Consider the following 27084-nt stretch of genomic DNA (forward strand, 5'->3'; position numbering starts at 1 on the left):
TGTATTTTAGGCAAAAATGACAAAATAGTAGCTATTTTTTCTAATTAATAATATCCACAACTAAAATGGTAAGTTTAATTATATATTTTAAAGCCCGTTTATACCGAAAACAGGAAATATCAAGAGGTAATTTGTAATATAGAAACATGTCATACTACGGGCTACAAAATATAAAGAGCTACGAGCTCTTTGTAGGAGGCCAAAAGTTCAGAGTTCAACACAGAATGATGACAAATTTTTATTTGTTGACAAATAGTCATATGACCAGCAGTGCGTACTTGACATTATTGTGTTGTTGTAGCAAACATATCACAAGACCAACTTCATTGCAATAATACACAACCTGGTTGAAATCTTTCGAGCTTTTTGTCAGTGAATGTTGGTGTATGATATCAGTGACATGTGATCTTTCAATTTCTATCCCATGCTTGACAAATGACAAGTCATGAAATGAAGTTTAAGTGAGTGATCATGCATGATGGAGTAATTTTCATGATGATGAAGTACATCAGATAGGGTCTAATTCTGCATAAAACCGGGCAACGTTATTTCTATAGATCTGCTGCGCATTCAAATTGCATTGTATTGCATCGTAATTTCATTTGTGTCTATGCTAATTATGTTTACACAACATGAACTCACGTGTTTTCAAGCAAATTCGCCGATAATAGGTGATCAAAAGCGATCGGAATGTTACAAAAGTACAGATCGCATTCAGCTTACTTCATATGAGATGATCTTTGGAAAAATACGGCATAATTTGTCTTGGTGTTTGCGGAATGCCATGCAGTAAAATATTAATACGTTGCGGCAATTCATGATTGACAACTAACAATCGGCGTGTCCTTCGTATCCTCCACTGTCAATTTCTTATCCACTCACTAATCCTCACAAAAGCTTTGTGTTGATTACGTAATGTGTGGAGGCAAATTGCAATAAGTACAATGAAATAATGAGTAGGGCGGGCTCGAGGCGGGTTTCTTCTTCATCTTACGTAACAGTATTGTTCTCCAAAAAAACCGGAAGCTTGTCGTTTGGAGCTCTAGCTGAAATACAGCAAGATAATGAAGATAGTAAATGTAAACCTGTATTTTAGCTAGAGTGTCTCGAGCTAAAGTACATTGTAAGTAAGCTATACAAGTTACATGTCATGAAGTGCAGTACTTTGTGGAAATTAAAAGGTAGGTATCAACTCAACTATCATGTTCATGATGATGATGTATATTGTTGTATATTTGTTTCCTTTTTACATTTTGCTTGTAGTTACATTAATATGTCATGAATGTTGTATAATATGTTTGTAGTAAGTTGTAAAGCACTTTGTGGTTTCTTACGTAAAGCGTTATTTTAAATGCAGTTTATGCACTTATCAAGTCTTTCCCCTGCCCTGGGGGACCCGGGACTAGCGGGGACTTAGCCGGGGAAGTACATTTTGCCAGCGTGACATCCCGGCACTGACCCGTTAAAGTCCCGCCCACGGGCATAAATTTTCTGTACATCCCCGCTATGACTCAGCCCCCGCTAGCCGGACTACAGTGTGACAATCCTGGCACAATCCCCGACCCCATGGGCTGGGACTTGCGTTAAAACAATGTACAATCCTGGCTATGCCCCGGCCCATCTTGCAGAGTTTAATATACCTGTGTCGATTATTGAATGAACGACATTATAGGCCTAATAAAAAGATCGATTGGATTATTTGGATAGCACTGATTGTACACAACACGGCCGATTTAATAGTGCATGCCGATAATTTAAAAGACATCGACATGTTTAAGCCTTAACTTACATGCAGACGCAAGGATTTTAAAACAAAATAAAGTGTTTTAAAAAAGTAGACTTTCATTTATAGATGCACGAAATTGTTTTTTTAAATATAATATTGGTTACTTATAAACAAGTAATTACCCCACTCCTCAGTTTGTAGCGCCACAATCGTGAAAATAGTGCATTACAGCAGAGTATGCATGTCAAAATCGGCAGTTCTTGGTATATACGGTACCGGGTACTGATGTTTTTTAATGGTGTGACTTCTTCGTGAATGTCCCCGCTATGTCCCGGCAGTGCGAGGGAAAAAAATTGTACACCCCGGCAAAAGCCCCGCTAACATGAATGATTGGCCCGGCATAGCGGGACGATCTACTGTACATCCCTCGCCAAGTCCGGCTAACTTCCCGGCCTAATGGGCAATGATTTTGTGTACATCCCGGCCACGTCCGGCATGTTCCCGCTATGTCCCGGTCCCCAGGGCCGGGAAAGACTTGATAAGTGCATTAGTACGGTACATCATATTGTAAATTATGCATGAACTCTACTGAATAGGACTTTATTAGGACTCTACGTACTAAGGGACCGTTCATTATTTCTACCGGAGGGGGGGGGGGGGCCGGGAGCAGACAGAAAGTCACTGCAGAAAACTATATGACCCCCCTTCTCTGATAATAAAAACCATATGACCCCCCTCCAAGCTACATGAAAATCATATGACCCCCCCCACCAACCGAAAGGGTATTACCATGGAGGAGTGGGGTCTTTGTAATTTTGGTTTTACAGTGATGTGCCATGCAGACCTTTGAATGCGGACTTTCTCTGTACCATTTTAGCAGTGATGTCAGTGTGCATTTCATTACGCACAGTAGCTAGTGGATATTTAAAGTGCTGACGTATGCACACATGTAATGATGCGCAATAGATGCGCGCATGTCGGATCAGCTGCCTCAACGCATTACGTCACTGCCACATACCAGGCTGAAAAATTATGCCTTTATTTCTTGCTGTTTTTGCCACCCGGCTATCAATTTTTCACAAAGCACCTAAATTTACCCTAATTGCAGTAATTGGGCACTTTTCCCCAAATATTGGTCTCTACTGAATAGCCATCAATCCATATCCATATCAACCCATCAATATACCAAAATCGCTGAAAAGGGCCCCAAAATCATGGCACATCCCCATATACCTTCAACCAGGTAGAAAGTGGAATAACCAGCTTAGCTGGTCAGGGAAGGGCAAAATAAAATATCGGGGGCACAGAAGAAAAAAATTACAGTCGCATCATACAATACATACAGACTGTATGTCTTTGAGCTTCAAAAAAGGCTTTATTGGGCTGATGTGCATGTATAGCACGCAGAAAATTTGGTATTTTACACAATTTTTTGGCCATTATCAGGATAGAAATGGCTTTATCTTTACAATGTGCACTATTTTGGCCCTTGATTGGGCTGAATTTTGGTAGAAAAGGGGCTCTTTGCCCCTTTTCTTTTCATTTTTTTGTCAGAGGGGCACTTTTTTCTATCATTTTTTGTCATGAACTCTGCACCCCCCTTCCCCCCTGCTGGCTATGCTACTGCAGGTCCCCACAGGGTATTTTAACTTCAAAACTTGGTTTTTTTTTACAATATTATTTGTTTCACATGCATGTACACAGTTTTTGGTTCAAACTGCCACCCTGTGCTCCAGCTAGTACATGTACTTCAATACTACAGAGCTCTACAGGTCCCTGAACAAACCACAGTGATATTATCCATTAGACTGAGTGATTAAAGTTACAATTTTTTTGCACCAAGAACAATCTTTCAAGTGGGCACAACTGTGAGTTACATGTAGTGTGTCACACCCCCCCCACCCACACACCCCACCCACAAATACCCCCACATGACTGCTGACTTGTGATATTCATGTAGTTTTTACCTTCAGAGTTACCTGTTCAAGTTACCGTCATGGTGGTTTGGGCGATCGAGTCTTTGTAGTGTAACTATAGGGTATGGAAATGACACCTGTGTAGGGTGGGGTTTGATTGTGGATGTGTATAGGAGAGCGGTGTGGGGTAGTGTAGCTGTCTCTTTTCATTGTAAAAGAACAGAGAAGAGTCTGACCACAGCATTACTGTGCAGCAGCTTGATTATTCCTAATTCTCTGTAACGATAATGGCAGTATGTATTATGAAATATGGTTCAAAATTCTCTTATTTCAGCCAATTTGTATTGTAGATTTGGCAAATTAGAAGCAAAATCTAGAATTTTTGGAATGTTCCCAATGACCCATTTTTTCAAAACGTTATAATAATTAAACTACTCCTTTTTCATTTTGTTATACCCAGTGACCCCTTTTTAGAGCATCATTTTATACAAATAGCAAAGCCTCTAGACAGACATATGTCACATGAAAGTTGAATGACCCCCAACACCCCCTCCCCTGGCATGGACTCCGACCGAGTCCACCGGACTCGGGTCATATTTTTGTTGGACTCGGACTCTCTAGCTCTTATCATTTGCCATGTAATTATATAACTTAACTGCATGTAGGCCTGGTATTGAAATGTAATACAGCTTGTTCAAAATTTGCAATTGAATTACAATATAAAGGACCTACATTGTACATGTGTTGCCAAAAATTGACATTATCAATTAAATTAGCTTACAATATAATACTAGTAGACCCCAGGTGGTGCCAAGTGGGTGTAACTGTGAACTTAACACAGAAATACATCCAAATCATGGAGTTTTGGTGCAAATTTTATGCCAATTCACACTGTGGCAGGTGAAAAACAAGCAGATTCCTCCGAGGCCAGACTTAAGTCCGCATTAGGACCAAAGTGTCGGCCGACACACAAAGCGCAAATCTAATGGTCAGGGGTCCAGGGGCAATGTTCCAGATGGGGGTCCAGGGGCGAAGCCCCGGAAGCTCAGGATTTTGAGGTGCAAAACCATCTGACCCCCCCTTTCAATAACTAAAAACCATCTGAGCCCCCCCTTTTGCCTGACCAAAACCATCTGACCCCCCCATGTATTCTCCCCCCCCTCCGTGGAAATAATGAACGGTCCCTAAAGAAAATTCTTTAATTGAAAAAAACAAACAAAAAAACTGTCAGTAAGGCAAGTACGGTACATGTAGCCTTAGGATGGCAGGAATCAATCCAGGAGCCTTTTTTTCAGTGTTTAACTGCAAAAACTGTAGTATGATGCAACTTCTCAATTATATTTAAAATAGACCTGGTCGCCTTCTGTGATTTTTTGATGTCATGGTTCATTGGTTGTATGTCTCTGTTTCTTTTTTTTGTTTTCCCCTTGTTTTTGTGTGAATTTGTCGTAACTTGTCAAGTTTTTTCTTGTTGTTTTGTTTTTGTATGTGGTTTTGTTTGTTGAGTGTATTTTTTTAAAAATGTATCGGTATGTAAAAAGAAGAGTCTGGCAGTTATTTATTCTTGCCTTTTTGGCTGCTGTTTTTTCCGACATTCTTGTACAGCTTGACTCTTCTTGAAAAAGTGATGAGCAAAAAAAAAAAAAAAAAAAGCAAGAAAAGGAAAAGGATTATATGCACTAGTGACAAAGGTTTCAAAATTTTGAAACCTTTTTCATAATTCCTCCACCCTTTTTCTTTAATTCTTTTTACTGCCCCAAAAAATATGTGCATGGATCATGTACAACACCATTTTTGAAATCTATTTTGAGTTATTCCTTCATGTAATTTTACACAAAATTAGGGTTAGATTTAGTTTAGGGTGATGGTTAGGGTTAGGATTAGCTTGTACACAAAATAATTCCATGAAGGATCTACCCTGGGGGGCCACTCAAATATGACAGTGTACGCATGCGTGACCAAATTTTTATCAAACACCCCCTAAACGAGTTTTACCCTACCAGCAAATTTAGCCCCTTAATAAGGTAATTTAGTGTAGAGTTTACCCCTAATGAGTTTTTGGCTGGTGAAAATGCAACAAATGTACCCTTTTGGACTCATAATTTACCAAAAATTTGAAAAGGTACCCTAAACAAGTTGTCCGTTTTCAGAAAACTACCCTTATTCTTGAAAATCACTGTTTTTAGACCCTAAATGCGTCACACGCGTAACTTGCCTTGCCCAAAAAAAACACCCCTTTTACTTGTTTTTTGGTCACGCATGCGCATACAGACCATTTATGTGAGTGATCCCCCCGGGGGATCTACCCTATTTTGCCACTTGATGTGATGTCACGATGACATGTACCTCTAGCTGTCTATACCACAGAGTGCAATTTAATGACCACTCATGATGTTAAATGACATGGCCAATCAATTGGATGAAATATTGATTTTTGAAGACAAAAGTTTAAACCCAAATTTGATTTGATTTTGAGTTTGACCCTAACATTTTGGGTATGATTTTAAAGCTTATTAAATCAGAAATTCAAATTTGGAATATTTCAGAAAGTCGGCTTTATACACATTTTGTGAGAGCAGGTCACATATCGAGGGTTGAGCCAGAAAGCCTCAACTCACAATCACCTGCTCCCACAAAATGAGCATTAAGTTGCCAGGGCACTATAGAAGATACAGTCCATTAGTCATGACAAAAATAGAAAACAAAAGGCATTGTGGAGGAAATTTTGATTTTTAAAGACCAAAGCAAGGAGCCAACTTTATGCTCATTTTGAGAGAGCTGGTCATAGAGTTAACGCTTTCTGGTTCTGAACCCTTAAATATCTTGCATCAATGTCATTATGCTTTTGCATAAATTAAAATTGACAAGTCTGTCATTTCTATCTTGCAGAGTTGTGAGTCTTCAGTCGGGACTGTTGAAGTGTCCAGTTTCCAAGTAAACAAACTCAAACATTGACCAGAACAATGAATGCTGTAATAGCACTTTGTCATTTCTGTGAGCTTCATGGACCAAGCATCTTATTCTGCACACAAGCCTTTCACTCATCACCTGCTTCAGCTGGCAATTTCTTCCAAGAAGGAAAAGGTAGCACCTCAAGTCAAGATTCTACCGGACGACCTTCCAGATCTTCCACCCCTGAGTCCCCATCTGCAACTGGGGAGCACCCTCCACCATCCAAGACCCAGCTGTGTGAAGCATGTCGTTCTTTTCAACCTGGACAGCCTAGTTTCATCAGTCACGATCACGATGCTCAAATATGCTACATCAGCACCCAATACCCCAGACATCCGCAAGTGTTTACAGTGGTCAGACAAGCTTGTATCAGAAGCCTCAGCTGTGAAGTCTGTCCAGGTCGAGAAGGTCCAATCTTTGTTGGAGATGAACACAATGGCTACGTTCTCAGCTATACTTTCTTTGTTAAAGACAGCCAAGCCCGGGGCTTTCAAAGGTGGTATAGCATAATTGTGGTAATGATGGATCGCATCTTTTTACTCAATTCATGGCCGTTTCTCATCTCCAATATACGTTCCCTGATTGATGAACTCCAAGCAAAAGCAGTGACCGTGTATGACAAAGAGCAAGCTGTAGCACCCCAGCGAGCTCACAGACTAACTCGTGAGCTTCTCTCACCAGGGGTGATTTCTACAGGCGTCGTGGGGCGGTGGAAGCAAAACTTTTAGAGCTTTGGTGGTGCTTACTGGAGATACAAACTTATTTCGCTATTTGCACATGACTTTCTCTTGGACATTGAAAGCTGGCGGAAGCAGAATGACAGAGAAACTACTGGAGGGACCACCAAAAGAAGAAACTTTGATAGATTTAGACAATGAAGAAGAGGAGACAGAAGAGGGTTTCATCAAAGTGAAGACAAAACCAGTAGGGCCATCAGGAGATAACCAGAGTGTGCTTGGTGAGGAAGATCCTGTTGTGGAACCTGTACTGGATCCGGAAGTGTCTTACGATGATGGAGGACCAACGTTTACTGGCCTCCAATATCTTCGAGTTGTGCTAGGAAGCCTCATCTTCCGAGATATGGCCTTCCACGCTATCACAGGCAACCAAGTCATTGTGAGGTGTAAGTTTAAGAGCACTTTAAAGTCTTTCTTTGAAGTCTTTCAGACCATACTTCCTGCAGGATGCTGTAGAACCATCGTGCACAGCCCAGAATACATTGACTCTTACAAGTGCAATTTTCTTGGACTCTCTCCAGACACAAGCCTACCAGATCACATGAAATCGGCAGAATTCTACATCATGCTGGATTTAATCATACCTGATGATACCACTGAGGGTATGAGTAAAGTGATTGCAAACAGCAATGATGCGTTCTACGGGTATGGTCTTGTAATGAGCAGCAGCGCATCGCTTCCGGACAAAGCGCCGACGATTCTCACCAAGATTGAAAATGTGCTTGACAATGAGAACTTCACCAACGTGATCATAGACACGTTTCTGTTGACTTTGAGGGAAGAATGGATGAGCAAAGTGAAACTGCTCTTCAAGTTCACCCGATCAGAGCGTTCGCATGCTGCCGAGGAAGAGACAGATCAGCTTCTGAAGGTCCTGAAAGCAGGGTCTGAAGACAAAGTCATGTTGAAATTCTGGATGAAGGGTCTAAGCTCTAAGTACAAGTCGCACTTGCTCACATCCAATTTGGGATCATAAGTGATAGCTGTGTCAGCAGTATCTTAGCTATCCACCGCTCCTAGGATGGGCAAAAGTAATGCCTTTGACATCCTACAATTGTAGGTGTTGAGAAAGGCTATTGAACTTTTTAGTAGACCAGCTTAGCAAAACAAGGCTATAGCAACACATATTTGAACTCTTTGAACCCCTAATGGGCTGCAGAAGTCAATGGACTGCAGAAGTCTGGTACAGTAAATGTTTTAAGGGTCAAATTTATAGGAAAGGCAATTTTATTCATTATTATGTTTTGATAAATCCAACTCCCAAGTGTGTGAAAATATTGGATCCAAAATATAATAATGATAAAATTGGATGCTTTACGCCCTATATTTATTGGTACAGCGTATGGTCTCGCTACGAGTTTTAAAAAGTTATAGCTCGACCAATAAATATGGGCTCAATCATCCAAATTTATCAAATGAGGGGCAAACCTCAATTTCTAGGTAAGACCCTGTGTGGCAAGTTTTAGGGTGAGAGCAACCATTTACTCGCTCACAAAATGACATTTATGAGACAATGCAAAAGGTACAAAAATGTGCAAATATAATTTAATATGTTAGTGTATAGTGTATGCATGTACCCTTGTTCCCCTTCTAATGTAGAAAGAGTACAAAAAGTAAGGATTCCTTATGGTAAATTTAACAGTGACTTTTTTAAAATGCATGACTTGTATTGCTTACAAAGATATTGACAACTCTGGCTGGGGGTTACTCGACTTCGGAAGTGACAGGGATGTGCGGACACCAGTTCAAATCTAGGGGTCTGTCAGTGGGAGACTTATCACCAGTAAAGGGGTCATTTGGTGAGGAGGCCCAAACAAAGGATCTGTCCATGAGTCGGGGAAACTTTTACCAAAAAAGGGGTCTGTCTGTGAGAGTGGGGGAATTTTACCAAAAAAGGGTGTCTTTCTGTGAGGTAAAAATTTGGGTCAAAATATGAAAGTTGACAAATTTTTAACACAGAATTTTCAAAAAGTAATCAAAAGTGTGATTTTTTAAACAAGACTAAATACATAGAAATGGCATGTCACAAAATGAGTCTCAACTTCTGACACATGGCCGTATGTGTACATACCGTATTTGTTCCAATAAGCGCCCATGCCCCAATAAGCGCCCACCCAGGGTATTTTCAATTTGCTAAATGGTACCATCAATGTTGAAGTGATGGATAGACATCGATACAGTGATAAAGCTGGAGGACTAGACTAGAAGTCCTGTGTAAACTTGCAATTTACATTTTCTGCATCAGAAAAGCTACTAGAACATCTCAGGACCATTTTATAACATACATAAATTCGTCTCTAATAAACGCCACTTACAAAAAAATTAGGTAAACCAGGTAAAAAATAAGCGCCCACCCAAAATGACTTTGTTAAGCGCCCTGGGCGCTTATTAGAATGAATACGGTACATGTATGTATCAAATCATGCCTTTGTCTGCAAAGTTTCAAACCAATTTAATAATGTAACATTATTTGCATTGCAATGAGCTACATGTATACATTTCTTATAGAATTGTTGATCGAGAGATAAGGGGGACGATGAGGAGGAGACGATTTGTTAGGAGATGGACAGGCCTTCCATCTGCTATCTTGGCAATAAGTCTTGGAACGCTTGGATGTAAAAAACGGAAAACTGTCACCCCTCTGCCCCGTTTAATGTTGAGAAATGCCAATGTCTTCAGCGGTTACTTTCCCAATGTGTTCCAAGATTGATTGATGGGGGTGAGGGGAAGGGGAAATCATTGTGGGTGCAGCCCGTCACTCAGAACACCCGGTACTTAGAAGACCCGCTATTCAGAAAACCCATTATTCAGAAGGCCCACTAGTCAGAATTTTCTGAGTAGCGGGCTTTTGAATAACAGACTTTTGACCCAAACCACCAACCCTAACCTTTTTGGGAAAAAATGTATATTTTCAATACAAAAGGTCAAAATTTTCAAATGATGGATGCCTTTTCCTCCCAGCTACATACACTTTAAGTACATATCATCAGATTTATAAAGTTTACTTTACCTTATTTGATATCAGAAGGAAAATTGTATTCAGAATACAATTTTTTGTGTCTAATGTGCTCTCAGGCCCCACAAAAAATATTGTGCAAAGGTGGGTGACCGACCCCTTAAAGGATAATTTTGTGATTCCAGTATCCGCATCAACAGGGACTGTCTTTCACTCTTTTGGAATTTGCAGAGGAGCATTAAAGGAGAGCTGTTCAATAGAATGTAAGGAGAGAAATATGTCAATTGTAAGCAAATCTTTATTCAAGTCATTAGAAACTTTCAATCTTAATTTATGCAATAAGCATAATGATGCAAGATACATGTGACCTGCTCTCGCAAAAAGAGTATAGAGCTGGTACATAAACTTTCTGAAATATTCCAAATTTGAACTTCTTACATTGCTCTCACTCTCCTCAAAATGCAGTCCCTGCATCAACCAATCAGATTCCCTGATACTGTCTACGCTCACATCCCTACTGGTACACACAATTGAATATCTGAGTGGAAGAAGGGCCCAACTCCATCAACGCTTTTTTGAGATATTAACAAAAAACACAATATTTGGAAAAGTTTTAAGAGACAAGACTGTTTTCATCTTCAGGGGACCTTTAATACGGGTACAGAACATACATTATAACATACATTTGAAATGATATATGTTACAATGGCAACGGTATAGGTTTTTAAAATATGATAAACTCATTTTTGTAAAATGGAGTTGGGCCCTTCTTCCACTCAGGTATTCAATTACGATCTAGGCCTTTGAATGCAATAGTCATTTCCGTTCATTTTACCTTATATTTGTTTAAATGGGATCATTGATACAAAAATGTACTAATTTGAATTTATCATTTTGTGAAAATAAATCTAAATTTAATTGGATGTTCAGAGATTTTAAGTTGACATTTTATGACATTGTTCAAATTGGGTTTTATGGAGACTATATGTACTCATTTTCAATGTTTAAGATTGAGAGCCTAAAGTGGTTCTTTAGCTGTCCTGTATGTGGCAGAACCTGAAATGGTTCTACAAAGAACAGAAAACGGTTCTGGGAAGGTTCGAAAGAACCAATTTAGACTTTAAAAGGGTTCTGGAAAGGCCAAAAGAACCATTTTGGAGGTTCCTTCAATTTTCAAGAACCATGTTCTCTCCTGAGAGTTCTACATACAGGATAGCCAAGAACCCTTTTTTCTAAGAGTGCATTTATGGGTATGGTTGTAACTATATAATTATAACACGTTTTTGTGAAAAGTGGGGGATGAAGCTGTGGCTCCCCAGCAAACACAAAAACGTTTTAAATAAGTTATATTTTGGGTTTTGGTTTAGGTAAAAACGTTTTAATAACATTAAAATGTCGGGTTATATAAAGGTCATGAAATCGTTTTACACGTTTTGTATGAAAACACACAACAATATTTTAAAAATGTTTTCGAAATGTCATTGTAAACTATTTTTGCAAACATTTGTAGCCAAATGTTTTGTCAACACTTAAATAACATTATGTTAAAATATTTGCACTTAGCACACACAGAAATGTTCTTAAAATGTTTTTTACAAAACGTTTTAATAACATTTAAATGTCGGGTTATGTAAAGGTCGTGAAAACATTTTAAAAAACGTTATTGTAAATATTTTGGGCAAAAATGATTTGTACCAAGTTTTCAAAAATGTTTTTGGAATGTTATTAAAAAGTTTTTATACCCTTTATATAACCCGACATTTAAATGTTTTCTATAAAACATTTGTGTTTGCTGTGCAGTAAATTACCAACAAATGTTATTTAAATGTTATGAAAACGTTTTTATACCATTAAGAAGTACTACACCCTGGCCAATTTTGTGCCTATTTTTGCATTTTTCTCAAAAATTATAGCGCATTGGTGACAAATAAGATATGTATATTATAGGGGCAAGAACTACAACTACTGCACTGACAATTCAGCAACTCAAGGCAAGTAGTTATTGATTTATTGATCAAATATTGGTTTTCCCTCATTTTTGAGTGTAACACCACAACTGTTATCTGTGCTGAAATAAAATTTCCAGTGCAGTAGTTGTAGTCCTTGCCCCTATAATATACATATCTTACTTGTCACCAATGCGCTATAATTTCTGAGAAAAATGCAAAAATAGGCACAAAATTGGCCAGGGGTGTAGTACCCCCTTAAGGGGGTACTACACCCCTCAATAAATTTGTGACTATTTTTGCATTGTGCTCAAAAACTAATAACACCCTGGTAACATAAGTTATGTATATTATAGGGGCAAGGAATCCAATTACTACATTGGAATTTCAGTGACCCAAGACAAGTTGATTCGATACTTGTGATAGAAAATGAGGTACCGCTAGGATGTACCTCATTTCCTATCATATTTACTGAACCGCTTGTCTTGATTCACTGAAATTTCAGTGTAGTAATTGGATTCCTTGCCCCAATAATATATATACCTTGTGTTACCAGTGTGTTATTAATTTTTGAAAAATGCAAAAATAGTCTAAATTTACACAGGGTGTAGTACCCCTTAATGTACCCTTTATATAACCCGACATTTAAACGTTTTCTGACAACCTTTTATAACCTTTTGCGAATGATGTCGAAAACGTTTTGTGTTTGCTGGGTCACTAAATGCCCCTTTTAAGTAACCTACTAACTGATCATAATAATGAACAACATAACAAATCAAATTATTGATCAATTTCAATATTTTAACAACAAAATTAACTATAAATTAGAAAAAAAATGTATATTAAAATATGATCTGTTATGATTCACCAGAATTTAATTTTAGAATTTAATTAACAAAATGCAAAATAATTACATAAAATTTGTATATTTTTGATAAATTGCGAAAGAAAATGTGAGCAAAAATGATCTTGTACAGTGTCTTCTATATTTCTGTGTGCAAACAATAAACTACTGCATTTAACATAAGTAAAAACAGATGATTTTGCCATCAGCATGAAGCTGAATTTTGACATCAAGATACATGAAATACTAGTATTTAGGCCTACTCAATTCAATCTTGATGTAAAATGGTGGAAAACTGACCAAAGGTCACAAATTTGTGTGACTTTATTTAAATGGCAAATTTATAGTAAACATTGCGCTATTGCTTCCAAACAACGTTCATCTTATCTGCTGTAACCCCCTCCCCTCCCCTGATTCCTGACAAATATAGCACTTATTGGGGGGGGGTTAAAGGATATTATCCTGTTTTGCCAAATCAAATACTACTAGTATAGCCCAATCATAATCCTTTAGTTGGAACTAATTTTTAATTATGTTTGGTAATAAATAACATTAGGCATTTTCTTAAATATAAGGGCCAAAACATGCATTTTTGCAAATTCTGATTGCAGTTACCAAATTCAAAGTCTAACCATTCAGAATCTAGAAAATTTACAATTTACCTGAAATCTCGAAAATTAGGAAAGTATGGCCTGAAAGCTCCGATTTCATCCAATAGGGATTTTTTTAAAAATTTCCTGTACTTGGGACTGGTTGGGGAAAACACACGACAGAGATTTAAGCCACGAAAAAACTCGTGTGAAATGCATGAAAATGCCCGAAAAAGAACCAAACCAAAACAAACCCAGGAGATTTCCCGAAAACTTACATATCTGGTACAAAGATAATAACCACCAGCCCCTTCTCTTAATTAACTACTGTTCATACAATCAAATCACACATCATGGAAGTTACCCGGGAAGTTATTTAAAATTAAAATACATGGAGATGATCTGTGTCCAGAAGAAAGGGGGGGGGGTCTATTGAACATGTTGAAAGTTGATAACAAGCTTGAACTTTGGTAAGAGCTTCCCATTTTCCGGGGGGACTCAGTACAAATGACCATACGGGGACGTGCCGCAAATATGGGTAGCATTTTTAGCCTTTTGGTATATCAATGACCCCCTTTTCTAAGCCTATTTTGGTATATGAATGGGTCCTTTTTTCAAAATTTTCTCAATTTTTTTCGGAAAATAGCCCAAATTTTCCTTAATTTTTGTCAAAATTTTGGGAAAATTTGTAAAAACTAAGACAATTTGGGTTAAATTTGGCCGAAAATTTGGACTTTTGGTATATCAATGGGTCCAAGAGGCTTGTTCTTCTTGGCCAACTCCATGGGCCAACTTGAGGGAAAGAAAGTCGAAAATGACATCCGTTTTAATTATTGATGTACATGTAGTAGGCCTTATCAATTTATGGAATATTTAAAATAGTACATAGTATTATGTTTCAATATTTTATTGATCTCGGATTCGTGGACTTTTGGCAAGGTTGACGGTATCGGACCGCGTAGTATAAGATATCGATTAATGCCTTGAGTTTCATATTAAAAGTACAAGTAACAAGATAGTACCACGGATAGGACTGGTGTTATAGTCAGATCAACCGAATCTTACTGAAGCAACGGTTTGTCCAAAATAAAGTGGAACATAGCGGAATTAAACACTTATTTGTATGTTCTTTTAATGACATATTTAGTTAAAAGTCGACACGAAAATATGAGGAAAACGCGAAAACGATACTCACTGCTATTATTACTGACATGTTTGGTATGCGTGATATCTTTGTGGACAAGTTTGAGATCACTATGGATAACAGACAGTAACCCGTTGGATACGAGAAGCAATAGGGAAATATTAAACGAGGATATCTCCAAAATAGCAGCAGATATAATAGCAGCCGAAAAAATATTTAATGCAACTGATATTAAGACGCTTGAAACAGTGAAATGTAAGTATTATTAAAGAGGCCAATTATTTAAAGATGCACGATAACAAAATATTTGTGCCTGTGCTCTAATGAAATTAAGATATCGAGGGAACTTTATGGCATTATGTTATATTGTGTTTAAAACGATGTCACTTCACACTAACATGCCAATTGTAACATTTTTTTTTCGCTACAAAACATTTCTATGAGGTCCCTAGAACGACATGCTAAAAGTTTCAAACAATCCACATGGGAAAGGGGAGTAATTTGCATAAAACAAAAATGGCCGATGATGCAGGGGTCAAATTTCCAAGTTGGTCAGATCTAACTAAAAACTACTATGACTACACTTAACTTGTAGTCATCTCATCATAATGATTCAGAAAAAAGTATAGTTCGACTAATACTTATCTCCAATGTAAAGTTCTCGGGCAAAAAGTTCAAAACGTGAATTTTTGCATCCACAGGGGTAAAAAATTGTACGTTTTGATCAAAATGGTCTCAAATTGTTCCCCTTGCAAAACCATTTTAATCAACTAATAGTTGACCATATCTCAGGTAAATTAAGCCGATTACTGAATCCTATATTGACATGATTGACCTTGATCCATTTTTTGATTGCTTCCTATATAACAAATTATCCAAGATAATGCAAACTATTCTTATTTTGATTTATAACCAGACTTGACCAACTTGAAATTTGACTTTCTGCATAATCGGACATTTTGGTTTTAGCCTAGACTTCTTTCCACTACACTGCAAAAACACGGGTGTAACAAGTAACATCGGTTGGAGACAATAGAGGACCGCACCCATTGTGTGTTTTTAACACTTTTGGTGTTATTGTTATACCTTCCAGGTGTCAAAAATGACACCAAGAGTGTAAAAATAATACCCAGAAGTGTTGAAAATAACACCCGTGGGTGCGGTCCTCTAATAACTCCAACCGGTGTTACTTTTAACATCCGAGTTTTTGCAGTGTACGGGTTTTTTAAAGACTTTTAGTTATGGGGAAATGCTTTAAAGTGAAGAAAAATTTTGTTGCAATTTAACAGGTTGAAGTTGAGATAAAAATAGCTATAGATTGCATGGATTATATAACGACAACAAGTTTACCATCAAATTCTGGAAGGTTTATATTCTTTCTTTCTTAATTTCTTTATTTAAATCGCTACTTAAAATTTCTCTTTGTACCTTTTAAGTTGTGTGTAATAATATCTTTTGTAAGATCTCATTCAGATTGAATTCTCTCATTTTCCATATTTCTTTCTCTTGTGTTTAAAATAAATCGTGCACATCAATACTTACTCATTCACTATATCAGGTGCCATTTTGTCATCCGAATATTAATATTTATTGCATAACTCACATATTAAGGTAATTGATATTGAAAAATTAGATTACACGCCAAAACTATTTAACACAATGTTATAATTATTATTATTATGTCACCATTTTGAATAAATGGAACCTGGATGTTCAATGACTCGGGTAGATTCGTAAGCATGGTAAGTTATGGAGTTCACTTACCAAAAATACCATTTGGATGGAAAAAATAGTTACGCAATTATTATCGGGTGACGATATAAACGTGGTGTGCATTCATTATGATGTAGCAATAGCTTTAGTCAATTTATTCGATTGCAGTCTTTTGTGATCGATGTATTGCTTCTAAAAGCTGGAACAGATATTTCATTGAAATAGTCATTAATAATTAATGTATTTGGAAGATTGTGATACGTGGACATACCTGGTACAGGTTGGTCGTGTTAATGTTAGATATTTTTAGACTTCGTATATAGAACTTTAGTGTTGCAATAATTAATGTGCACCAAAGGTTTCCTGAAAAGATCAGTGGATATTACTTAGAAGTATATCAATTAAGCAAAAGTTTTTCAAATAAAGTTTAAGTTTCTGCAGTATCGGAGTTAAAAGTTCCGTAACAAAGTTAAATGTTTCTCTTGTTGTTGTTATTGTTGTTGTGATGATGTTGATAAATTATGTTGATGTTGTTGTTGGTCTATCCACCGTTTTGTTATTTATATCATTATTAAACTTTTAATTAAAAATACAAGCGTACAGTATTATTGGGAGATGTAAGTTATATCGTCTCGAAGCCCTCGATTCAAAAGTCGATTGATTTTGAGTTCACGGTGATATCTCCGATTGTAAGAATATCATATCATGCATCAGAATGTTTTATTAAATCCATAATGTCGTCAAGGGCTTAAAATTTATGTATTTCAAATTGACGGTCAATGATCAGCCAATCAATTGACATATTGGGCTATTTCAGTTGAAATCCATACACCCCCTATGGAAGAATTGACTTTAATCTTCGAGTGTGAATTTCAAATGGGGTTACCTATAAATGGGTGACTCCAGGTGAAATCTACACCCCTTGTGTTGAAGATTAAGGTCATGTCTTCCATAGGGGGTGTAGGCCTATAATGGATTTCAACAGGAATAGCTCAACCTTATTTTCTGCGCCCATGCAAATAATAATCAATGAACAAAGGTCACGATGGAATAAAAAGCAAGAGTAATGCAATCTTAAGCAGTATGCAGACATTTTTATTAGACGTACAATATTGTATGTAACATATCTACGTTATTTAATCTATTGCCATTCTATTTCCAGTAATGTTTAAGTTCTAACGAATGTTTGATGACGTAAAATCGATAACATATTTCTACCAGATATTATACGTGACATATTATCGATTTTACGTCATGAAACATTCGTTAGAACTTTGAAACATTACTGGAAATAGAATGGCAATAGATTAAATAACGTAGATATGTTACATACAATATTGTACGTCTAATACTCGGAGTCTGCATACTGCTTTATTCTAGCAATACTGGTGTGTACAATAATCCCCATAATCTCCACGAAAACGTTTTTAAAATGCGTTGTATGAAAACACTATAACAACATTTTTAAAATGGCAAAATGTCATTGCAAAATATTTTTGCTAACATTTTTTGCCAAGTATTTTGTCAAAACTTGAATAACACTATGGCAGAATATTTTGCAGTAGGCCTACGTTTTAAAAATGTTTTTGATGTTGTGAAAATGTTTTATACGATAACCCGACATTGAAACGTTTTGGTGTTTGCTAGGTCCACAGTTGGAATGTAACGTTTCATAAAAACGTCAGCGTTCAGTGCCGGCAAACACACGAATAAACACAACACAAAATCCGACGGTACCGTCATAAACCTAAACTAGGTCATGTTATGATAATTTGATTGGTTTGCTCCAATTTGATACCACATTTGTTACCAAAAGCAAAGGTTGAGTAAAATGGGTAACACGCCCTAAATTTGCATATTTTCTTACAATATCATTCATATTCGAATTGTGTACAATTTAAACATTCATTTTCTTGAGTAATTACATTTTTAAAATCATATTTACGATTCAACCGCTTGTCTTTGTAGAACATGAGTTTGCCAAAAATCAGGGATGTGTAAATGAAACAAATAGATTTTGTATTAATTTTTGTACTCGATGTTGGTCCTTTATATAAAATATATAGAAATGCAAAATGTGTTGTCCAAAAAGGATCAAATAATATTAAATTCAGATTTGTAATTCCAGGTGGGCATAGGCCTATACCCAGCAAACACAAAAATGTTTCAATAACATTTAAATGTCGGGTTATATAATGATCATGATTATGTTTTCAAAACGTTATTGTAAAATATCTTGGGCAAACATTTTCGTGATCCTAACATCCTCTTTTTATGACATTTGTCAATAGATATCCATGAAAAAGCTTATTCACAAAATTTCAGTTGATTCCGATTTTGCGTTTGCGAGTTATGCATGATTATGCGTATTATATCACTCATACATAAATTCTAGACAGTTCATTGGTTGATTACCATTTATCATTTTTACTATCACCCTCTCCGTGTGATAGTCTTTGGTCTTTACCATCATGTGCTCTGCCGTAGTGCGCCTGCGCCAAGCCGTGCGCTGACTCTTGGACTCGCCGATTTAGTTATGGGTGGACCCCAAAATGGGAAGTATATCACGGCAAAACATGGTGTTATGTTGGTGAAAATGTATTTCCTACCTTAATAGTATTTTAGTAATAGAATTTATGCATGAGTGATATAAAACAAATATTAACTGTCTTAAATTCGTGTCACGGTCGAAATATAATCACTCGGTGAAAGATGTATTGTTCCATTCCAGGTTCCGGATCGTGAAATGGAACAATCCATTTTTCACCTCGTGATTATATTTCGACCATCACACTCATAGACAGGTAATATTTGTATACTATTACACGGCTCCTTACGCCACTGTTGTAATTCCGTTCTGGTAACGTAATTCAAATTTGACTATATTTTTTGTTATATACTTCATTAATATATTCTTGTTCGTTGATTGGTTAAAAGTGGATCACATGACCAAAAATAGTTCTACCATCAGTACTCCTATCCGTAAATAGTACCCCTAAGCCGTAAATAGTATTTTCAATGTCCCGGATGAGCCGTAAATAGTACCTCCAAGCCGTAAATAGTACTTTTGACCATGCCTTCCGCGTGCGAGCATTCGATGCGACGGAACAGTTCACGCACGCGAAACTGCCATAGCGTGATTTCGCGCTGCTGTAATTGGTTAACCCGATTTTAGCCTATTCGATTTTTTTGAAGGGCAAAATATAGGTTTTGCTTAAATTGGTCGTGCTGTTCACTCAGGATAGAAGCTGGAGAGTCAAAACGTCAAATAAAATTCTTTTAACCAATCAATGAACAAAGAATATATTAATGAAGTATATAAAACAAATATATACTGCCTTTATTCGAAGTTCTGGTTAAAACTATGGTCCCTCGTTGAGATCAATTAATACTATTTTCCTTCGGGGCTGCGCCCCTCAGGAAAATAGTACTAATGAATAATGATCTCACCTCGGGCCCATAGTTTTAACCAGAACCTCTCATGGCAGTATATATTTGTATACTATACGAATTAATCTGCAAGATACATTTTGTACATAAACATAATGTAGCCAGATCGAGGTTTCAGTGGTATAAAAATCTCAACTTTTTTGAGAAAACTAGGATATGAGGCTGTGGAACACGAAATGTCCGAAATAACGAATTGTCTTTTTCATACAAACAATAACGACTTGTCTTTTCTTTCTTTTTACTTTTTTTTTATTATCATTATGATAGTTCATCATGTTTCCAGAATCCCAGCAGCACAGTTGCCATGGCAACCAAAGAACAATTCTGTGGCCAATGTAGGCCTACTGGAAATCCCACCGGCGCAGTTCCCATGGCAACTAAAGAACAATTCTGTGGCCAATGATACAATGCTACAAGTTACAACTCGCAAACCAAAGCCGATTACGCGCAAGTTAGGAATAGATTTGATGAGAACTCTGTATCGAAACACTAGAAAATTAGCTGATACATCGGGCCACCATAGTAACTTCTTCTCAAATGTATCCAGTATACTTGCTACGCCGTGGAGGCATGATACTTACAATGCGAAACTGTTCAGGTAAACCTATAATATCCTTCCTAGTGATCTGAAGGTCGTGGATTCGAATCCCATGCCGGCACATTCCCTTGCTTTTTTTCAAGTTGGGTTGTGTCCCGGGGTTGTGTGCCGGTCGGGATTTGCGTTGTCTTGTTTAATTGTAACAATTTTGGTTGGTAAACTGTTCTTTCTTTCTTAAAACTATAATCATGATAATAGTAATTATTGCCTAAAAATGTCTCCGATTATTGTTTATTACTAAATGATTAGTAAAGCATACCTGTATCATATTACAACTAATGCAAGAGCAAGAACAATGAAGTATTACCACTTTTAGCAATACCAGCTTGCAATATTCTCCAAACCTCAGACGATCCATGCACTGCACATGTTCACGCAACCTCCTTCAACTCATTTGCATAATTTTGGATTCCAGGATCGTATTCTGATTTGTTGAACCTTCTAATTTGCATACTTTTTGGATATACCTCCATTTGGTATTACCTAATTTATTGTTAATACCGCTACGTTGTTAACATAGTGACGTCATTAGAGCTGGTCACTTCGTCAAACATCCGACGAACGAACATTTGCATTTTTCCTTCTATTATTGTTATATTGTGAAATACCATATAGATGACGTGTTAGTCTAATGATAGAAAAATATTTCTGTCTTTGATAATACCTTTTAGCAATAAAATCATTAATATTTTGACAATAAAGTAATCTTCCTCTTTTTTATCCATAGATTCATTTATGAAAATGTAACAAGAATGAACGCTTACGATGATACCATGTTAACACAACGAAACAAAGGCAAGCGCATATATGGAACCATAAATATTCCTAAGGTAACTCAACTGAGGGAATACTCCCTATTTCAGACAATACAGCACTATTTGACTGATTTCAATATTATGTAATCTGCGTAATCTGATTTTTGTGGGAAAAAACATGTTTATTTCCTATTCTCTTTTTCGAAAAAAAAAAAAATGGGGGGGTCTACACACACTATGCAAAAGTATTGCAAGTATTGAAAAAAGAAGAATTCCGCAAACTGCAGTTGAACATTGATCCAATATCGTGTCGATTTCACATAACGTACTAGATGGACATGTTCTTTTTTTCGAAATAAGTAAGATTACAGTTTGTCCACTCTGAAGTACAAAGTGACAACGCGCGCGTATACAGCGCGTAAACAGTGCGCAGTTATGCGTCTCTGCTGCATGTATGCGTGCGTTTAAAGTCGGCACAATGTGTGCGTCCGCGTCGCTACTTTGTACTTCAGAGTAGACTGACTGTAGGCTGGAAATGGGGAGTTGCAGGTTCGGATGGAATGTATCATTTGTGGTGCCATCATGCTCATATTCTAGTGCTTACAATGGCGGAAAAACGGAAATCTGTTTTGATGCAGAAACGAAGAAACTTTTGTCCACAAAATATCCAGATGCCTTTCGAATGGACACCAAATGGTTTAATTGGTTTCTGAAAGCAGAGAAGATGGGAATTCTCATTGGTATCAGGAAAATGGTACGGGAAGTGGTGATTGAAAGAAAATGACTGTCAAAGATAGCCGACGCCCTGCACAGGTTGGCGGGAATTTCAATAATTACAATAATAAGGTCAAGCTAGGTCACATGGTAACTCGATAAAGGATCGAATGGTATTCAAACCCGTAATCAACAATATACAAGGCAATGTTTTTGGTGTGGTTGAATTATTCAAGGTCACCTGGTTCCTTATTGGTTAGACATGTGTTCTTTCTTCTGAGTTCTCCAGACTTTGAAGGACCTTTGTCTTCTATAAGGCTAGTAACTTCTTCCATCAGATACATCCATGAATCATTTTCCCATCACCATCATCTTGATACCTTAAAAGCAATTAAACCATTTGGCATCGGATTGAATCATTCAAGGTCACCCGGTGTCTTATTGGGTAGACATGTGACCTTTCTTTCTTACGAGTTCCCCAGACTTTGAACGGATTTTTGTCTTCTAAGGCTGGTAACTTCTTTCACCCGATACATCCATGAATCATTTTTACCATCACCATCTTCCTGATACATGGAAAGCAATTAATTACCATTTAGCATTGGGGCATTTTGTGGTCTAAAGTTTCTTCGTCTCTGTATTCAAACGGATTCCCGCCTTTCCGCCATTGTAAGCACTGGAATATGCGCATGATGGCACCATGCACCACAAGTGATACATTCAATCCGTAATAGCCTAATCTTACTGATTTCTATTTCCATTTAGTGTGTCATGTGAAATCGAAAGGATCTCAAATCATAGACTCTGAAGAGTCTATGCTCAATGTTTTAAACAGGTTATATTTTGGGATTTGATTTTGGTAAAAACATTTTAATAACATTGAAAGGTCATGAAAACATTTTAAAATAATTTGTATGAAACGCACTTAAAATGTTGCCAAAATGTTATTGTAGAATGTTTTTGCAAACATTTTATGTCAAATGTTTCGTCAACATGTATATAACATTCTGTTAAAAGAGTTTGCAGTAAGTTTTCGGGAAAATGTGTTTGTTTTTGTTATGAAAAGGTTTTATACCCCATATACCCTTTACATAACCCAACATTTAAAAGTTTTTCTGGCAACCTTTTCTAATAACCTTTTGAGAATATTGTCAAAAACGTTTCGTGTTTGCTAGGATATTGGATCAATGTTCAACGTACAGTTTGCGGAATTCCCCTGTCGGAATTCTTTTCAGCAATGTTGCAATACTTATGTGTGCATATGCCATGTATGTAATGTGATCAAAATCAATCGGAAGTCAGAAATATTGCTATTGTTTTGGAAACTTAAAACTGCTCATATCTTTGGAACTGGTTGTCCAAATTCGATGAAGTTTTCTGCAAAATGTAGCTTTGCAAACGCTGTTTACAATTCTTTAAGGAACTATAAATTGAATATTTTGCTTGATCACACCACATAATGTCCTGTGCATATAGGACAGTTAGGGTTCTAGGAAATTGCAACAACCTCAAAAGGTTCTTTTGACCTTTACAGAACCTTTCATTTCTCAAATGGTACCTTTTGGCCTTTGCAGAACACAGTTCTTTGTAGAACTATTAAAGGTTCAACATACAGTACAGTAGGTTTACTTGGAACCTTCTTTCTAAGAGTGCAATGCTATCTGTATTCTGTCATTATTAAGAGCATACAACTACTAAATACTTAACAACGTCTCCATACCTACTTAACAGGAAAGCTTACTTCCAAAGGCACCTTACAAATCATGCAGTGTTGTCGGCAGTAGCAGGGTACTATTAGGATTAAAATGCGGTACACTGATCGATGAAAATGACTTTGTGTTTAGGTATGTATATCAACTACATGTATATTACAAAATGGTTGTTTTCCTATTGCTTTGCTAATTTCCCCTTTCGTCTTCCGTCCCTTATCCCCTCTCCTCTCCCCTCCCCTCTCCTCTCCTACCCTCGCCTCCCCTGTCCTCTCCGCACCTCTCTTCTCCACTTCTCTTCTCTTCTCTTCTCTTCTCTTCTCTTCTCTTCTCTTCTCTTCTCTTCTCTTCTCTTCTCTTCTCTTCTCTTCTCTTCTCTTCTCTTCTCTTCTCTTCTCTTCTCTTCTCTTCTCTTCTCTTCTCTTCTCTTCTCTTCTCTTCTCGTCTCGTCTCGTCTCGTCTCGTCTCGTCTCGTCTCGTCTCTTCTCTTCTCTTCTCTTCTCTTCTCTTCTCTTCTCTTTGGTTGTGACGATAATTCATTTGCATAATTGAATATTGATCATTGTGTCTTAAGCCCTGATACCCGTTCATCAAGTGAACGGGGTTTTGTCCCCGCGCATCAATTGAACGCCGTGGAGCGAGCTACTGTCCATGCTTAACGTCACGCCTTGTTAACCCTGCAACCGTTACGGACGTAACCAGGATTGGATTGGTTTAGTTAGATTGGTCAACATATGGTGAATATATTGTCATCATGTCTTGCACGTGAATTATATTCACTCTGGTAAGACTTTATATTAGCATACATTATGTTATTTTGATCAGTTTGTCTGATGATGTAAAAATCTCTTAAACGTATTTCTGTTTCACCTGGTTCATTTCGTGTTAGTCATTACCGTTCCCGTTCATTTCCTCATCCCTTGGGACTCCAAATCCGGTGCCACGCTCTGCTTTTCCCTTGGATTAATTTCCCAATTTAGCTTCACAATACTTCTCTTCTCTTCTCCTCTCCTCTGCTCTCCTCTGCTCTCCTATACTTCTCTCTCTCTCCTCTCCTCTCCTCTCCTCTCCTCTCCTCTCCTCTCTCTCTCTCCTCTCCTCTCTCTCTCCTCTCCTCTTCTCTTCTCTTCTCTTCTCTTCTCTTCTCTTCTCTTCTCTTCTCTTCTCTTCTCTTCTCTTCTCTTCTCTTCTCTTCTCTTCTCTTCTCTTCTCTTCTCTTCTCTTCTCTTCTCTTTCTTCTTCTCTTCTCTTCTCTTCTCTTCTCTTCTCTTCTCTTCTCTTCTCTTCTCTTCTCTTCTCTTCTCTTCTCTTCTCTTCTCTTCTCTTCTCTTCTCTTCTCTTCTCTCTTCTCTTCTCTTCTCTTCTCTTCTCTTCTCTTCTCTTCTCTTCTCTTCTCTTCTCTTCTCTTCTCTTCTCTTCTCTTCTCTTCTCTTCTCTTCTCTTCTCTTCTCTTCTCTTCTCTTCTCTTCTCTGATCTGATCTGATCTGATCTGATCTGATAATTAAGCTTTAAGCTGATAATGATTTAATAATCTTTTGTTTATACTTTCATTGGTCGAATATAGATCCACTTTGTCGTCTATAGCAGGACCCGCAGAGGATGTAGGGAAGAAAACTAACATGACAACATTGAATTCATCAATATTAAAAAGGTACCAAAAACAAAATACATGCTCTAAGTTTGTAACCACACTAAGCTCTTTCTATGCGCCCCGGTCTATGCGCTCTTACACGCATTTGAATGGAGAATTCAATTCTCATTATTCAATTACCCAACTCTAAACACACCATATGGGGAGAGCGGAAGTCTGAATTTAATCCATTGATGTTGCCAATTAAATATTTTTAGACCATGCCGGGGATCGAACCCAGGGCCTCATGCACCAGAAGCGAGAAATCTAACCACCGAGACACGCTCTCTATTGCTAAAGGAGAGGACTGATACGTTAGGGGGTACGCCATTCTGAATTAACATTACAAAAATAATTTCCAGGATTGATTCATTCAGATTTCTTGTCGGACGTTTGGAGCCAATAATTTCACGCACAACCTCTATAGAATCATTTAGCCAACCTCCAACAGTTTTGTTTTTGTTTTGTTTATTTTTTAACCGGTTTCAATGTTTTATTTCTCTTTTTCCGTCTAGGTTCGCCATTCGGACCCCCCGACGATACAAGCTTGACTATGGTCAAAGCAAATAAGAACCATTACCAAAAAAATTCCGCCTTTTGGAAGCAGCTCGGGCTTAAAAGCCTTCCGACAACTGGGTTTTATCTTCTAAACTGTGCCCTGGATTTATGTTCGGATGTCCACGTGTTTGGTTTCTGGCCATTTACTACGTATTTGGATGGTCGAAGTATACCAGCTCATTACTACGACAATATCAAACAATTAGGAAGTCACGATGCTGCCTATGAACTAAGATTAATATTGACAATGCATAAGCTAGGAATGTTGAAATTTCATATGGACGACTGTACAACATAACAGAAGGTCTCAAATGTCAGTACGACTTTTGTCCAATTATTAACATTAACAGAGAAGTGATGTCGAACACCGAACAACATGCCGTGGTCGTATATCCATAACATGCCTCAATCAGTATTGCCAAAACTTTTCAGCGCTAAGGCGCGGCGCATTGACTCGCCAGGCCGCGGTAAAGGATCCTCAAGTAGCCCAATTTTTAAGCTTCCAAAAAAGCGCCCAATACCTGATATTTGGGCGGATTTACCAGAATCTTGAACGCAAATCAACCAATTGGGCGGAAAGCACTTGACTTTAGCACAGGTTAATTTGAGACCAAATCAGCACTTTCTCACAACCAGGATATAATTGTATTGATTAGTGGGCAATAAGAAGATATGTTTTACAGCTCAGGAAAATTTTTGCTTAAGAAACATTCCTGAGATAGTCATTTGTATCAAATGATTTTAGAGGTGCAATTATGGAGCGGACACTAGTTTCGAAACAGAATATGTCCCGAAAACGGAGCATTTGTCACATAATGGCACTTGAAATTTGATCCTAATTCAGCCTAAACTGCAGTTTAAACTTGAATGTAGAAGTTGTAATGGGTCATTATTTCATATTAATTTACAACCGTATGACAAAACAGGCGAAACTTTTTGCACAAGATTTGCAATTTAAAGAGAATTGGACATTGTTGTTGGCCATTCTAATGTAGCCAACAAGTGTGCTCTTTCATTTGATAACATAAAATTTGAAAAATATTGTAAGGAACACTAGAAGTTTTGACTTTTATTACCTACATTTTGGTCAAAAATGTGCTTGGATAGGTAGTTTTCAACAGATTTACCACATCTGCTTTGCTATA

The 27084-nt window shown here is 37.3% G+C and overlaps 2 protein-coding genes across 2 annotated transcripts; both read left to right on the forward strand.

The window, feature by feature from the left end:
- The first annotated feature begins 1115 nt into the window (after positions 1-1115).
- LOC140165822 (folliculin-like) lies at positions 1116-11650 on the forward strand. The gene is given in 4 exon segments (XM_072189145.1): positions 1116-1181; positions 6532-7274; positions 7277-7297; positions 7300-11650. Coding segments are annotated over 3 exon segments (1698 nt in total). The 5' UTR covers positions 1116-1181; positions 6532-6605; the 3' UTR covers positions 8308-11650.
- Positions 11651-14808: 3158 nt separating this feature from the next.
- LOC140165824 (uncharacterized) lies at positions 14809-26388 on the forward strand. Its single transcript, XM_072189146.1, has 6 exons — positions 14809-15066; positions 20242-20572; positions 21300-21402; positions 23773-23885; positions 25316-25402; positions 25897-26388. The coding sequence occupies exons 1-6, from the start codon at positions 14835-14837 to the stop codon at positions 25949-25951; spliced, it is 921 nt and encodes a 306-aa protein (XP_072045247.1). The 5' UTR covers positions 14809-14834; the 3' UTR covers positions 25952-26388.
- Positions 26389-27084: the final 696 nt, after the last annotated feature.

This window comes from Amphiura filiformis, chromosome 12, assembly GCF_039555335.1.
Source record: "Amphiura filiformis chromosome 12, Afil_fr2py, whole genome shotgun sequence".
NCBI lineage: Eukaryota > Metazoa > Echinodermata > Ophiuroidea > Amphilepidida > Amphiuridae > Amphiura > Amphiura filiformis.